The following is a 13,588-nucleotide window of genomic DNA, read 5'->3' as shown; positions in this document are numbered from 1 at the left end:
GAGACCTGAATGGAATGCCAGACTCCTGGCTTCAGCCTGACCCAGCCCTGAATTGTGGCCATTGGAAGGGTGAACCAGCAATTGGAAAATTGCTCTGTCCCACTCTGTCCTCTCTCTTTAACTCTGCCTTTCAGATACAGAAATGAATCTTGGGGGGGGGGAAAAAACTGCCTGTAGGGAGCGTGTCCGGACTTTTGTTCTTGTCCTCATCCCCTGGACAACACAGCATCATGGCTGCGGACATGGCATTGATGGTGCATGGAGCAATCACATGTGACCTGGAGTTGACAGAAGGCACGGGAGGGTGGGCATGCTTCCGGGTCAGCGGACTTGCACAGCCCCACGGGATTTCAACTTCAGGCTGGTACCAGTGGCTGGCGAGGGGTTGGGCGGGGAGCCTGAGCAGCCTGAGTCTTGCTGTGGGAGTATGGGAGTGGATGGCAGGGGTGTTGGGGCTGTAGGTGGCCAATCACAGGTAGCTCAGGGCTGGGCAGGTGCCACCGTCTGCATGTCTGTGCCGGCTGCCCAAGCCCAGTCCTGTGATTCTCCCTGTGGCCTCCGCAGCCCTGCCAGGCCTCAGGCCTCTCCAGCTTTCTGTTCATATCATTGTCACAGCTTCTGCTACTGGGGCTCTTCCCTTCTGCAGGCGGCTGCTAGGATGTCCTACAGCCCCACCTTGCCCAATGTCAAAAGGGCCAGGTCCTTGGACTCCTTGGCTGCCTGGGTCCCTGCAGTAGCCCCCTCTCATGGCATACCCCTTCATGTAACTCGACTGGCCTGCTGCTGCCCAGAGAATCAGCCCTGTCCATTCCCGGGCAGCTTGCCCATGTAGGAAGAAATCTGTTCTCTCAAAATAAGCCTTTTTTTTTTTTTTTTGGTTGGTTAGTTTTAATTTTGTATCTTGGGTTGCAGATGTCCTTCATATAAAAAAAAAAAAGAAAGAAAAAACCATGAGGGAGGCTGCTTGTTTCTGAAACTAGGCCATCCAGTGTGTCTGGAGTCTGGACACACATAGAACAGGAAACAAAGTGAAGTTGGCAGTGAGGGTGCCAATCACGCCCGGGCCACGGGCTCCCATGCAGAGAGTATCCATGTCAACCAAGCCAACTTCACAGTGCGGCCCACCTTACCTGCCCACAGCCACCCCTCCAATGCAGTTTGGTGTCTCTGCACGGCTGCGTCCTCTGCCTCTGACTCAGGTGAAGCGGTATGCACCTGCTTGGGGCAGGGCCACAGCCAGGCGCACCTTTTGCCCTTGCTGGGAGCCACACTGGGCACCATGTGGGGAACTGGTGCCTCCTAGTCTTGCCTACCCTGGTTGCTACTAAGCCACCCCGTTTCCCCCTCTACAGATGACTCTGGGGACGATGACGACGAGACTGTGGCCCCCACTGACAAGAGCGAGCTGCGCTACACCCTGAAGAACCTGTCCTTGAAATTGGACGACCTGAGCACGTGCAACGACCTCATCGCCAAGCACGGTGCCGCGCTCCAGCGCTCGCTGACGGAGCTGGACGGCCTCAAGATCCCGGCTGAGAGTGGGGAGAAGCTGAAGGTGGTGAACGAGCGGGCCACCCTCTTCCGCATCACGTCCAATGCTATGATCAACGTGAGTGTCCCCTCCCCTCCCCCAACACTCCCATCCCCAAGTCTGGCGCCCTGGGCCACTCCCGGTGGCTACAGCCACTCTCCAAGGCCAGGCCAATGGTCTCCTGAGCTTCTGCCACTCTCTACCAGGACATCTAACCGTCTGTGGAGGGAGGGGTGGTCAAGTGGTGGAGATGCCCACATCCTGTATCAGAAGGACTGGGGTTCGAGTCCCAGCTCTGCCAAGGCCAGCCTTGGGAGACAGTCACTGAGGGTGCAAGGGCTTGGGTCCCTGCCAGCCACCTGTTAGACCTGGGCTGAGTTTTCAGCTCCCAGCTTTGGTCCCCCTCCAGCCCCAGATGGTGCAGGCAGCTGGGGCAATGAACCAGCAGATGGAAGCTTTCTCTGAGCCACCCCTTCCACCTGCCCTGGTATGAGGAGGGTTAGGCTCCCAGGTTGAACCATGGCTCTGCCCATACAGGAGGGACACAATAGCCACGTGGGCCCCCTGAGCTGGGATCCAGCTGCCAGGCACAGTGTGTATGAGTGGCAGGGATCAGGGGAGCTTTGCAGCCAAACCTGGTGAGTGGTGAAAGTCAGCCATCTCCCCAGATCCTGGAGGCCACACAGCTGTGACTGGCACCCTGGAGGGATTCTCTCCCTGGTTGCGTAGTGTTGGCCAGCCTTCTGGGGCCTTCTTCTTTGTGTCCCCAGAAATGGTGTATTCTCTTCCAGGGCTCCAAGGACAGCCCACACCTGCCCAAGTTGAGGTGGCCTTGGGAGTACCCAGCCTGGGGCCTGAAGCTGAACACAGTGTGCCCTCTTTCCAGACTTCAGGGAAGCTCAGATCCCAGGTGCCACCCGCCTGGCTCAGAAGGGCATCCCTGTGTCTGTGTGTAGGGAAGTCATTAGTCCCCATGTGCCAGGGCTCCTCGGAGGCTGCATCTGTGCCCCCTTCCATCTGTGCTCTTGCTGGCCTTCGTCCACCCTCTGAGCTGCTGTCCTTACAGCCCACGTCCCAGTGCCTCCACCAGTGGCCCGCACAAGTATTAAACCTTGGCAAACACAGGGATGTGTTGGCATTTCCTGCCCCAGGCATACCTCTCCAGTCAAGCCCACCTGTTTAGTTTTTGAAGATTTTTTTTTAAAGATTTATTTGAAAGGCAGAGTTAGAGAAAGAAAGGATCATTTGTCTGCTGGTTCACTTCTCAAATGATTGCAGAGGCTGGGGCTGGACCAGTCCGAAGCCAGGAGCCAAGCGCTTCTTCCAGGTCTCCCATGTGGGTGCAGGGATCTAAGTGCCTAGGCTACCCTCTGCCAGTTTCCCAGGCCATTGGCAGGGAGCTGGATAAGAAGTGGGGCAGCCAGGACAGAAACTAGTGCTTATATGGATTCCTTGGAGAAGGAGGCTGAACCTGTTGTGCCATAGCACTGCTCCTACCCACCCCCACACTGGTTTCACATTAGCAGCTTTGGCTTCTTCAGGGTTTTTTTTATATATATAAAGATTTATTTGTTTTATGGGAAAGTCAGATATACAGAGAGGAGGAGAGACCTAGAGGAAGATCTTCCATCCGATGATTTACTGCCCAAGTGACAGCAACGGCTGGTGCTGTGCTGATTCGAAGCCAGGAGCTTCTTTCCGGGTCTCCCACGCGGGCGCAGGGTCCCAAAGCTTTGGGCCGTCCTCGACTGCTTTCCCAGGCCACAAGCAGGGAGCTGGATGGGAAGTGGAGCAGTTGGTGAGGGAGTTGAGAGTGTGGGAGACATTGTCTGTGCCACAGCCCCTAGGCAGAGAAAAGTAGGCAGCTGGGGGCGGGGAAAACACCTGAGCAGGCTCCCTAGGGTGTAGAAGGGAGAGGGTGGGAGCCACCCACTGCCTTCAGTCACAGATCTCCCACCCTGCTAACAGGAGGGCAGCTGAACTCTGGACCTTCAGGCAAGTGGCTGGCCAGGCATCCGTGGGTTCCCTGGCTCAGGGAGGGCACCTGGGTATCTGGTGTCCAACAGTCCTATCAACCTAGGTCCCAGTGTTGTGCCGCTTTTTGAAATCCCCAGATAATCATCAAGTCTAAAGTCGGTGCTAAGGCATAAAGGTGGTTTATTCAGGTTAACCTAGGTCTCCCAGCCACCTCCCCCAGCCCAGCATGGCTGAGCGGGGAGGGGCAGCCGCATCCAAGGCTGTTAGGATCCACAGGGAGGGAAAAAGAAGCGCAAGCCAGAGAGAGCCCAAGCCCCACAGTTCTTATACATTTCAGGCTATTAATTATACAATCATGATTTAGGAGGCTTCTATTGGTGGGTTTGAAGCAAGCAACTTTCAAAAAGTACAAATCAATGAGCTATAGGGCGGTGAATCTTATCAAACACCAGGTACCTTATTCCTGAGGAGTGGTCTGCCTGCATGACCTGCCAGGTGTCCTGCTGGGTGTCACATAGACTATCAGGTCTGAGGTTCACACAGCCCCTAGTCAAGCCATTAAAGGCAGAATCACAAAAGGCAGAAAACATCTAGGTTCTACACCAGCCTCTGTGCAGCCTGGGCCACCAGCGGGGTCTGTCGGCATAGCCTTTGCACCCATTTTCCCTTCCCTGATTTAAGACTGGGGACAGGCTCTTCTTAGGTTGGGATGCCACGGGCACAGGATTCCCTGGAGCTGCAGCTGGAAACAGGACCATAACCAGCCTCAGGGGAAGGGGGCGGTGCTTGCCCTAACACAATTCACACTTTATCCAGCACGTATTAGGGAGCTGTTGTCCTGAGGTAGCTGAGAAGCTCAGAAACCTGGAGAAGGGCACCTGGAACACTGGGACCCTGCACCTGTATGGGAGACCTGGAAGAAGCTCCTGGTTCTTGGCTCTAGCCCAGCCCAGCTCGGCCACTGTGGCCATTTGTGGTGAGAACCAGCCAATGGAAGATCCCTCTCTCTTCCTTCTCTCTCTGCAAATCTGCGTTTCAAATAAAAATAGATATATATTTATTTTTAATTTTGAGAGGTAGAAAAACAGAGAAAGACACAGAGATAATTGCCCTTCCACTATTTATTCCCCAAAATGCCCCCCATGCCCAGGGATGGGCCAGACCAAAACTGGGAGCAAAGAGCTCTAATCAAATTTCCCCAGGTGGGTGAACAGACCCCCAAGTACTGGCACCGCCACCTGCCACCTCTCAGGTGCACGTTAGCAGGAAGTTAGACCCCAGGCAGGGAGGTAAAACTTGGCCTTGGGAACTCCAACATGGAATGTAGGCATCCCAACTGGCATACCCATGCTGTCAAACACCACCCTTACCCTGTCCTCTATAAGACTCTCCCCTGCCCCACCTGTGGATGCCAAGTTCAGGGAGGCTGTGGGGAAGGACTAGGAAAGTCTATGAAAAGTGAGCAGGTGGGCTGGGGTCCAGCTGAGTGCTGCAGGTCCCAGTAAGTTGAGGGCGTCTCCACAGTAACATCCCCACATCACCGCCCACCCCACCCTAGCCATGACCTCCAGTATCACGTGGACATCGTCGCCGCAGCACCCACAACCATCCTCCGTGCAAAAGCCAGGACACGGTCTCCCTCACAGTGCCAGCCTCCAGGCCTGGCGCAGCGCCCAGCATGTGGGAGCCTCCGCAGCAGACAGGCAGGGAGGGGAGAGAGGAGGAGGGGAAGGGTGCAGAGAATTGTGAAAGAACATGGAGCTAATGAATGAATCGCCTTGCATCTGACAAAGCTCCCCAGTGGGTAATGTTTTTGGATCCTGATAAAAAGCCAGCGCACGCAGCAGGTTGGTTTGGATTACCGCTCAGGGTAAGTGTGAATCAGCCCACCATTGAGGTACGAGCCCACAGCAGGATCCAGCCGGCCGGGGATTTAGAACGAGCCCAGAAGCTCCACATGCCAGGCACAGGGCCACCCTGAAACCCCAAGGCCCAGCTGGGCCTGACCCCTCTCTGCTGGCCATGGAGGGGGGACGCAGGGATGTGGCATCATATCACCTATCACTTGAGATCTCCCGGTGGCCTTGAACCCCTCCAAGCTAGGTAGAGCTGTCACAGGGGCCAACGAACAGTGGGGAGAAGGAGATAAGGGGGTGGGGGAGAGCTGGCAGTGGGGACAGATGTGTACACACAGACAGCAGTGCTGGGATGAGGCCAGCATCCGCAGGAGCTGTGCAATCCTCAGAATAGCCTGAAGTTTCCCCCAATCCCCACCCTCGCAGCACCACCACCTTGCTTGGCTCACTGCCCAGGGGATCACCCAGAGCTTAAGCGATGGGAGAGAGACCCCGAGCGGCCGCCTCGTCCTTCCGGACCCAAGGGGGCGGGTTCCTGACCAGCTGACCACTGTTCGGCTCTGACAGCTTGCTCCCTGGGGGCCTGGAGAACTGGGTAAAAATAGATAGCAGAGCTGCCCCCTACAGTCAGCATGCTGGCAGCCAGATGGTGTCCGTCCTTGTGCACAGGGGGGTAAATGCATGTCCAAGTGCAGGAAGGACTATTTTCAAGCTGTGATGGGAGTGGACAGAAGCAGAGTGACTGTCATCCCCCTAACCCACGCTGCCCACCTCGGCATCTCAGAAGGGTGAAGCACCCCCTAGTGCTGGTCACCCAGCCCCTGGTCACACTTCCGAATAGTAGATACAGGCAGGAGGCCAGCTTGGCCCTGTGCTAGGGGGATAGTAGGATTGACAGACCTGGGGCAACTGGCAGCCTGGCTGGCCAGGGCTCTCTGAGTTCAGCTTTCCCACCCTAAGTGTGGCTCCCCTCCCGTTCTGTGAGCTGTGCACACAGCTTGGCACTTGGTGGGAGGGAAGGGGAGACCCCATTAACCTTGGAGGGGGTGTGGGGAGACCTTTCCCATTTGCTACTTCTGGGACACCATCCCCTCCCCAAGACCAGTCCACAATAATGATGACCACATAAGGATCAGTGTGATATGGGCGGAGCCAGCAGGGTCTTCCACCTCCCCACCGGGAGCCACAAGCCCAAGGAAGCACAGAAGGACACACGGGACAGGTGCCCGGCAGGTCCTGGACCAACCCACTGCAGGTGGAAAGAATACGCATGCTCCCTTGCTCCCAGGGCTCCCGGCACCTGCTGTGTGCACTGGTGGCTGAAGGCTGAGCCAGTTGTGCAGCTCCCTCTGCCTCTCTCTACCCTGCACACTTGGCCTTTGGCCCCACCTACTACTTCAGCTACCTGCCCCAACGTCCAGCAGTCTTCTGGAGCCTTCCATGTGGTCCACCTAGGACAGCAGTAACCTTGGTCCAAGCTGATGGTTTGTCAGGAACTGAAGCCCAGGCCCAGGTGGGTCCTGACTCCTGGGACCCTACAGAGGGCTTAGGAGGCTGCACTGGCACCCCTGGCACCACCACCCACCCCTGCCAACCACACACACACCACACCTGGATTAGCTGACCCAGGGTCCTGCTGGACACACACACCCCTGCACCCACCCCTGATCAGCTGACCCTGCGCCCTGCTGGCCTGCCTGCAGGGAGGGCTGGGGGGAGCAGTGAGGTCATTGTCGGAATTAGGATTAGGAGCAGCAGCCGCAGGGATTAGACTGTCCTCCTCCTCAGGGTGCAGCTGGGAGAAGGCTCCCAGGTCAGAGGCTGGTCCGGCCCACAGGCCAGCTGTTTTTCTCTCCAGGCAGCCCAAAGCAAAAGCCAGCCCTGTCTGCCCTGGGCTTCTTAGTGGGGTGAGTCCATGGGTCTCCCAGCTTCCCCTGTGTGGGGTGGTGTGGAATGGGGGAAGGGAACACTCCTAGGCCTGGAACCCCAGGCCACAGCCAGGGAGCCCTGTGTGTCACCCAGAGACCCCAGGCGGCCCCAGTGTGGGTAGCAGCGAGGACCTGTGTGTGCCCAGACACAGGCTTGGGCCACCTGCTGGCTTCCACATCATTTCCCCACCCCGCCACCTCTGCATGATGCAGGGCAGAGTGGGCAGGGCACACTGGGGTCAGCCCAAGTCTCTTCACCTGCTCGGAGCTGGGGACCAACGCCAGCTCCCAGGGACAGCTGCCAGCCCTGGCTGGGTCAGCAAGGCACTCCCTGAGCCCCACAGAGCCGCCTCCCCCCACTGTCAGCCACAGGTCTTCCTCCTCTCCTCTCTTTCCCTCCCCTTCTTTCCCCTCCCCTTCCCCCCTGCTGGGCCCCTAGGGCCTAATCCAGCTTAGTGTACAGCCCACAGGGTACAGCCCAGCTCAGCATTCTGGGGAGGGCGGGGCTGCACAGGCCTCTCCCCTCAGTGCAGCCAGGATGGGGCCCAGAGAAGGCTGGCACTGGCAACAGAGGCGGCTCTGGAAGCTAGGGATGGATACCAGGTGGGTGCTTCACGGGTCCAGAGTCCGAGTTGGCTTCTGTGCTACTCCCAGCAGGGGCAAAGGCTCTGGGACCAGCCACATGAAACCCTTCCGTGTTAGGACACAGCAGCCTCTGCCCTGTCCCTCCTCCCACTCAGATGGGAGCCCTACTTTCACTGTGGGAGGTGGTTTTGACTTCCTGGGTCCCTGTAGGTGGCCTTGGCCCTTTGGTTTGAGCCCAGGGCTGAAGTCCTGTGGGCTGGAAGCATCCCTTGGGACCCCAACTTCCTACTCCCCTCCCAGGCAGCAGGTGGTATGGGGAGGGGGCCAGCATTCAAATAACCAAGTATGTATCTGGAAAAGGCCTGGGAGGGGTTTTGAGGTCAGGCATGCAAGAAGTATGTCCAGGCTCTGTTAGGGTCCGGTTTTGCCAACTCCCCAGAAACTACAGTCTTGCTGGTAATGCAAAAGCAGGCAGAGTTTATTGTGCCAGCATGCTGGGGTCAGACCATTCTTCTTGGGGCACACAGGCCAGCCAAGCAGAAATTGGACCCTAAACTAACAAAAGGCTGGAGATTTATATAGGCTCTTGTGGCTGAACCATACATCAAAAGTAACAGCTTTAGACATGTTAATTTTTTTATGGCCTTCAGGCACAAGCAGTCTGCTCTGTTCCCATAGTCATTACCGTTTATAGCTCTTCCACTGTTGCACCCTTATCTTTATGGTTCCTCCTTTTCCTGGGACTGGAGACTTGTGCCTGTGTCCTCCTGCACCTGGGTTAGTTGGTAGAGAAGGTTTGTGACACTGCTCACAAGCTTGCAGGGGAGCAAGGACAGATTTATCGCTAAAGTAGATTTTTCCCACAGTCCAGGCGCCTCCTGGCCTAGCAAAGTAGCAGTTTCTCGGAACAAAGGAGCCTCACATTGCCCAACAATAACATTCCATTCTAACATTCTAATGTTCTAACATTCTACTATTTTACCCACACTCTAACAGCTCCTTCCTCGCATGGGGGAGAGAACGGTTGATTCTAATGTATGGAGACCCAGCAACAAGGAGGGGAAAATATTAGCCGCCCAGTTTGGTTTTGTACCACAGGCACCCTTTTCCTCTTTGCTTTTACCACGGGCAAGCCCCGAACATTCTAGAATCAGTAGCCGGTGGTTGTATCTCTGTCTTTTCTGATGCGGGTTATAGGGGGACAGGGCTCAGCTCGGGGAGATACATGGCTGCAGGGCTTGGGGTGGGGGCTGTGGGTCTGAGCAGATCCTTTGGGGTCAAAGGGCTTGGGGGTGGGGCACCACAGGGCACAAGAATTCCAGAGTGGACTGGCAGTGGGGACCATGCCTGGCTGTGCAAAGGGAACATGGCCCCAGGACCCCTGCCCGCTTGTCCCCCATGCTGAGCTCAGCAGCCCCTGCCCCCTCTCCAATCTCACCATGCAGCAGGGGGTAAGAAGCAGAGCGGAAAGCGATGCCTTCCCAGCTGCTCTGGCCACCTGTCAGGATCCCCACCCCAAGGCCTGGAGATAGCAGAGGGGAGGGACCAGGTTGGGAAAGGCTTGTTCTGCATCGCAAACCATGGTCAGGGTCAGGCCTGCAGCTGGTCTCCAAACCGCTTGGCAACCCTTGCTCCATCCCCACACAGAGGAGTCCTCCCACCCCCACCCACTTTCTGCTAAGCAGAAGATAAGGAGATTTCCTTTCTTCACTTGGAGGCACTCTGCCCTGCCCCCACCCCATACCCACCTGTGCCTGTCTGTGGCGTAAATCCCTGCTCTGGTGCATGGCCAGGCCAGCATGGAGCAAGGGCGAATTGAAGGGGACCTGGCCCCACGTTCCCCTTCCCCTCTGTTAGTTTTTTTCCAGAGCTAGACCTCAGATCTTCTGGCTGTCTGTGCCTTGATTTCCCCCAGGTTGTGCTGTATCTTCAGAATGGGGGACTCTCTTTCCCCTGCCACTCACATGGGTGCTGGGACAGACAGAGGTTGGCATCCCCTCCACACCCCAAAGAGGGTCTGTTAAATGGCTCAGCAGCCAGCACCCCCTTCCCCGCAGAAGCCCCTGGCCAGAACCCTTTCCAAGGGTTCTTCCTGTCGGGGCAGCTGAGCCGAGGCAGAGGGGTGGGGGGTTCCCATGCAGAGCTGGGGGTGGGGCACAGTGTAGGCTGGTCCATCTATCCCTGTCCCCTCATGCCCTGACTCAGTCTAGGCCCCTGACAAGGCATGACTTGGCCCAGAAACTTCTGGGGCACCTGCTGACTTGTGGGGATTGCACAGGGAGGTGACTTAGGGAAACAAACCTAATCCACAAGTGTGTGAGTGCGCAGTGGTGGGGGCAGCACCTGGGCCAAGTGGGTCTGGGGGATGACAGCGGTCAAAAGCACAAGCTGGTTGTAGTTGGCGGTAGTGGTCCCCTGCTCCCCTCCATCAGCATCACCTCCCCAGTTCATCTTCTGGGAGACACTGGGATGTCATCGTGGTGACACAGCTGTCCTCAAGGCCCAAGTAAGGGTCTGTGTGCGCATCTCCCTCCAGCAAAACACCTGAGCCTTCAGGGTGCCCCATATGTCAGGACGGGACAGTGACTGAGCTCTACTCCCTAAGAGAATGGTAGGACCCACTGCACACCTGGGGATGGCAGAAAACCTCTGGGTGTCATAGTTGGCCATGGGTTGGCAAGAGAAACCTTCAAAGTCTCAGTTCTTATGGAGCAGAAGGCTCTAGGTGCCAAAGCCAGAGACTGTCTTGGGTCCCAGCGGGGACGGGGTTAGTGACAAACCCTAGGTTCAGCACAGTGAGTATGACCCAGTGACCTCCAGCTCCCAGGTACTGCTGCTTAGAGGTGTAAAGCAGTGACACCCTCCCCCAAGATCAGAGCCCTGCAGACAGCACCCTGGACCAATCAGTCCAGGATGTGGATGCCAGCCCATGGGTGGGCTCCCTCGTGGCCCACATTCTCATGTCCCAGGGCTCTGAATACATGTATATCTTCCACAGCAAAGAGAATGGAGAGGATGGACAGTGCCTCCCACCCCAGGGGAAGGGTTATCACCCCTGCAGCCTGCTGGGTGGGCGGGCTTACGGAGGCTGCCTGAGCCTACCTAGGCTCTCTGGGACGAAGACTGTCCCTAGCCCTTCCGGCCCTCACTCTGCAGGCCTGCAAGGACTTCCTGGAACTAGCGGAGCTCCACAGCCGGAAATGGCAGCGGGCGCTGCAGTATGAGCAGGAGCAGCGCGTGCACCTGGAAGAGACCATCGAGCAGTTAGCCAAGCAGCACAACAGCCTCGAGCGGGCCTTCCGCAGTGCCCCTGGCAGGGCCACCAACCCTGCCAAAAGCTTCAGCGAGGGTGAGTGAGCCAGGGCCAGGACAAGACGGACAGACAGGCTGGCCGGGGCTGAAGTTGCCACTGGGTCTTCAGAAATATCATTCCACTTTATTCTGCACCTGCTGTGTCTGACCCAGAGAATGTAGCCCTGAGCGTACCCACCCTCAGGCTTGTTGGGGCCAGTTCTGGCCTGCCTCTCCCATGCCTGTCACCTCTGCCCTCTGCCTAAAGGACAGGAAGCACAGGTGACCTTTGTGGCAGACCCCTTGCCACATACCCCAGGTGCCAGGTAGTAGCCACCCACTTGGCCTTGAGCGGTGCGGTGGGAGTCCATCAGAAAGGGAAGCTGGTCCAGGGACCATTCCAGCCAATGAGGGTATCCCCTTTCCTCCCTCCCCACCCCTACCAAGCCCCGGTTAGTCAGGGCAGGAACAGGTGACTGCATCGGTGGGGGAGGAGGGAGCGAACTTCTGCTTGCCCCCTTAACTTGCTCCAGTCAGCCACGCCTTTAAGTTCAGAGGCTGCAGGGACTAAGGGCAGAAGCCCCTGCCTGTGTGTCCCTAGGAAGCCTCTTGACTCCCAAAGGAGAAGACAGTGAGGAAGATGAAGATACCGAGTACTTTGACGCCATGGAAGACTCCACATCATTCATCACCGTGATCACCGAGGCCAAGGACGACAGGTGGGGATGGGGGAGTCCTCCCCCTCTCCCTTCCAGCCTAGTCAGCCTTCCCCGCCTAGATCTTGGGCTCTATCTGATCACCCTTCTGCCCAGTCCACATACAAACCTCTGGAGGATTTCTCTAAGTCTTGGTCTCCAGCTGAATATTTTTGCTTACTTTCTGGTCTTCCTTGATTTGAAACATACCAAATGTTTGCATCAGGATTTTCTTTTTAAAATGTATTTAACATCCTGTACTTTTTTTAAAAAAAAAGATTTATTGGAAAGTCAGATATACAGAGAGGGTCTCCCACACAGGTACAGGGTCCGAAGGCTCTGGGTTGTCCTCAACTGCTTTCCCAGGCCACAAACAGGGAGCTGGGTGGGAAGTAGAGCAGCCGGGATTAGAACCTGCACCCAAAGAGATCCCAGTGTGTTCAAGGCAAGGACTTTAGCAGCTAGGCCACGCCGCCAGGCCTGCAGCCTGTCAGTTTTAATAGCATAGCATCATCTTGTTAGCTCTGTGGTCAGGGAAGGGCCTGCCCTGCTGAGATGGTCATGTGCTGTTTGGAACCTCAGCTGGGGCTTGTATAGCACTCCCTGCAGCTGTGGCTGACCTTTCCTACAACACACACTTCTGGGTACGTATCACACCCACTTGTTGCTCTTCAGGAACCCAATCAAGGGTGGGAATCAGCCCAGCAGACAGCAAGGAAATGTCTGAGGGCCCATCAAGCATAAAGTGCTGACCTGGAAAGAGCTGTATCAGGCCCGGCGGCGTGGCCTAGCGGTTAAAGCCCTCGCCTTGAACACGCCGGGATCCCCTATGGGTGCTGGTTCTAATCCCGGCTGCTCTACTTCCCACCCAGCTCTGTTTGTGTTCTGGGAAAAGCAGTCGAGGATGGCACAAAGCCTTGTGACCCTGCACCTGTGTAGGAGACCTGGAGGAAGTTCCTGGCTTCAGCCTGGCTTCAGCCTGGCTTCAGGCCGGTGTAGCACCGGCCGTTGCGCTCATTGGTACATTGACTCCAGTCAAGGGCTTTGCCCAGTACCTGCTACTGGGTGCATCTGGGGTCTCTAAATTGCTACTTGCACCCCTCCAAGTCCCCTGCCTAAGTATCCCACATTACAAATGTCTCCATTGGAGGGGCGGGTAGGGGGTGGAGACAAGGAGGTGCCGCCCATCAGACCTCATGGAGGGTCTGGATGAGGTGGGCTGGGTCCCCAGGAGGCCTAGAGACTTATTGCCACCTGATTTCCCCCCCCCTTCCCCCCAATCTTCCTGCAGAAAAGCTGAAGGTGGAACTGTGCCGGGCCCTGTAGACTGGGCCTCAACAGACAATGGGAGTGAGGTAAGCATGCCTATGATGCTGACCCCTGGCCACCAGGGTGGCCCAGCATCCTGCCACTTTTGGAGGCAGAGGAGTGAGGGGAGTTCCTGGTCTCACCTAGGACGAGTTGGGTAGACCCAGCCTCCCCTCCCTGCCAGCAGCTGGCTTGGCGTTAGTCCTTGGTGGTGGGTCTAAGGTGAGGGTGGGGCCTCTGCTGATGGTCATGCCCGGCGTCTCCGGCAGGTGCTGGACAGTGCTGCGCTTGTGCCCAAAGGCGCATCCAGGGTCAGGAGGAGATCCCGCATCCCCGACAAGCCCAACTACAGCCTTAACCTCTGGAGCATCATGAAGAACTGCATTGGCCGGGAGCTCTCCAAGATCCCTATGCCAG

The 13,588-nt window shown here is 56.9% G+C and overlaps 1 protein-coding gene across 2 annotated transcripts in view; it reads left to right on the top strand.

Annotated features, from left to right (window-relative positions):
• Positions 1-13,588, top strand: part of OSBP2 (oxysterol binding protein 2) — a 108,354-nt gene that overhangs the window by 83,423 nt on the left and 11,343 nt on the right. For both annotated transcript variants that reach the window (XM_041003674.1, XM_041003675.1), the window contains 5 exons: positions 1,353-1,609; positions 11,034-11,226; positions 11,770-11,887; positions 13,155-13,218; positions 13,441-13,587. In XM_041003674.1, coding sequence (XP_040859608.1) covers positions 1,353-1,609; positions 11,034-11,226; positions 11,770-11,887; positions 13,155-13,218; positions 13,441-13,587 — 779 coding nt within the window. The remainder of the gene's footprint in view (positions 1-1,352; positions 1,610-11,033; positions 11,227-11,769; positions 11,888-13,154; positions 13,219-13,440; position 13,588) is intronic.

This window comes from Ochotona curzoniae, unplaced genomic scaffold (genome assembly GCF_017591425.1).
Source record: "Ochotona curzoniae isolate NIBS_2020 unplaced genomic scaffold, NIBS_Ocur_1.0 scaffold_274, whole genome shotgun sequence".
NCBI lineage: Eukaryota > Metazoa > Chordata > Mammalia > Lagomorpha > Ochotonidae > Ochotona > Ochotona curzoniae.
This window is presented reverse-complemented; position numbering and strand designations above follow the sequence as displayed.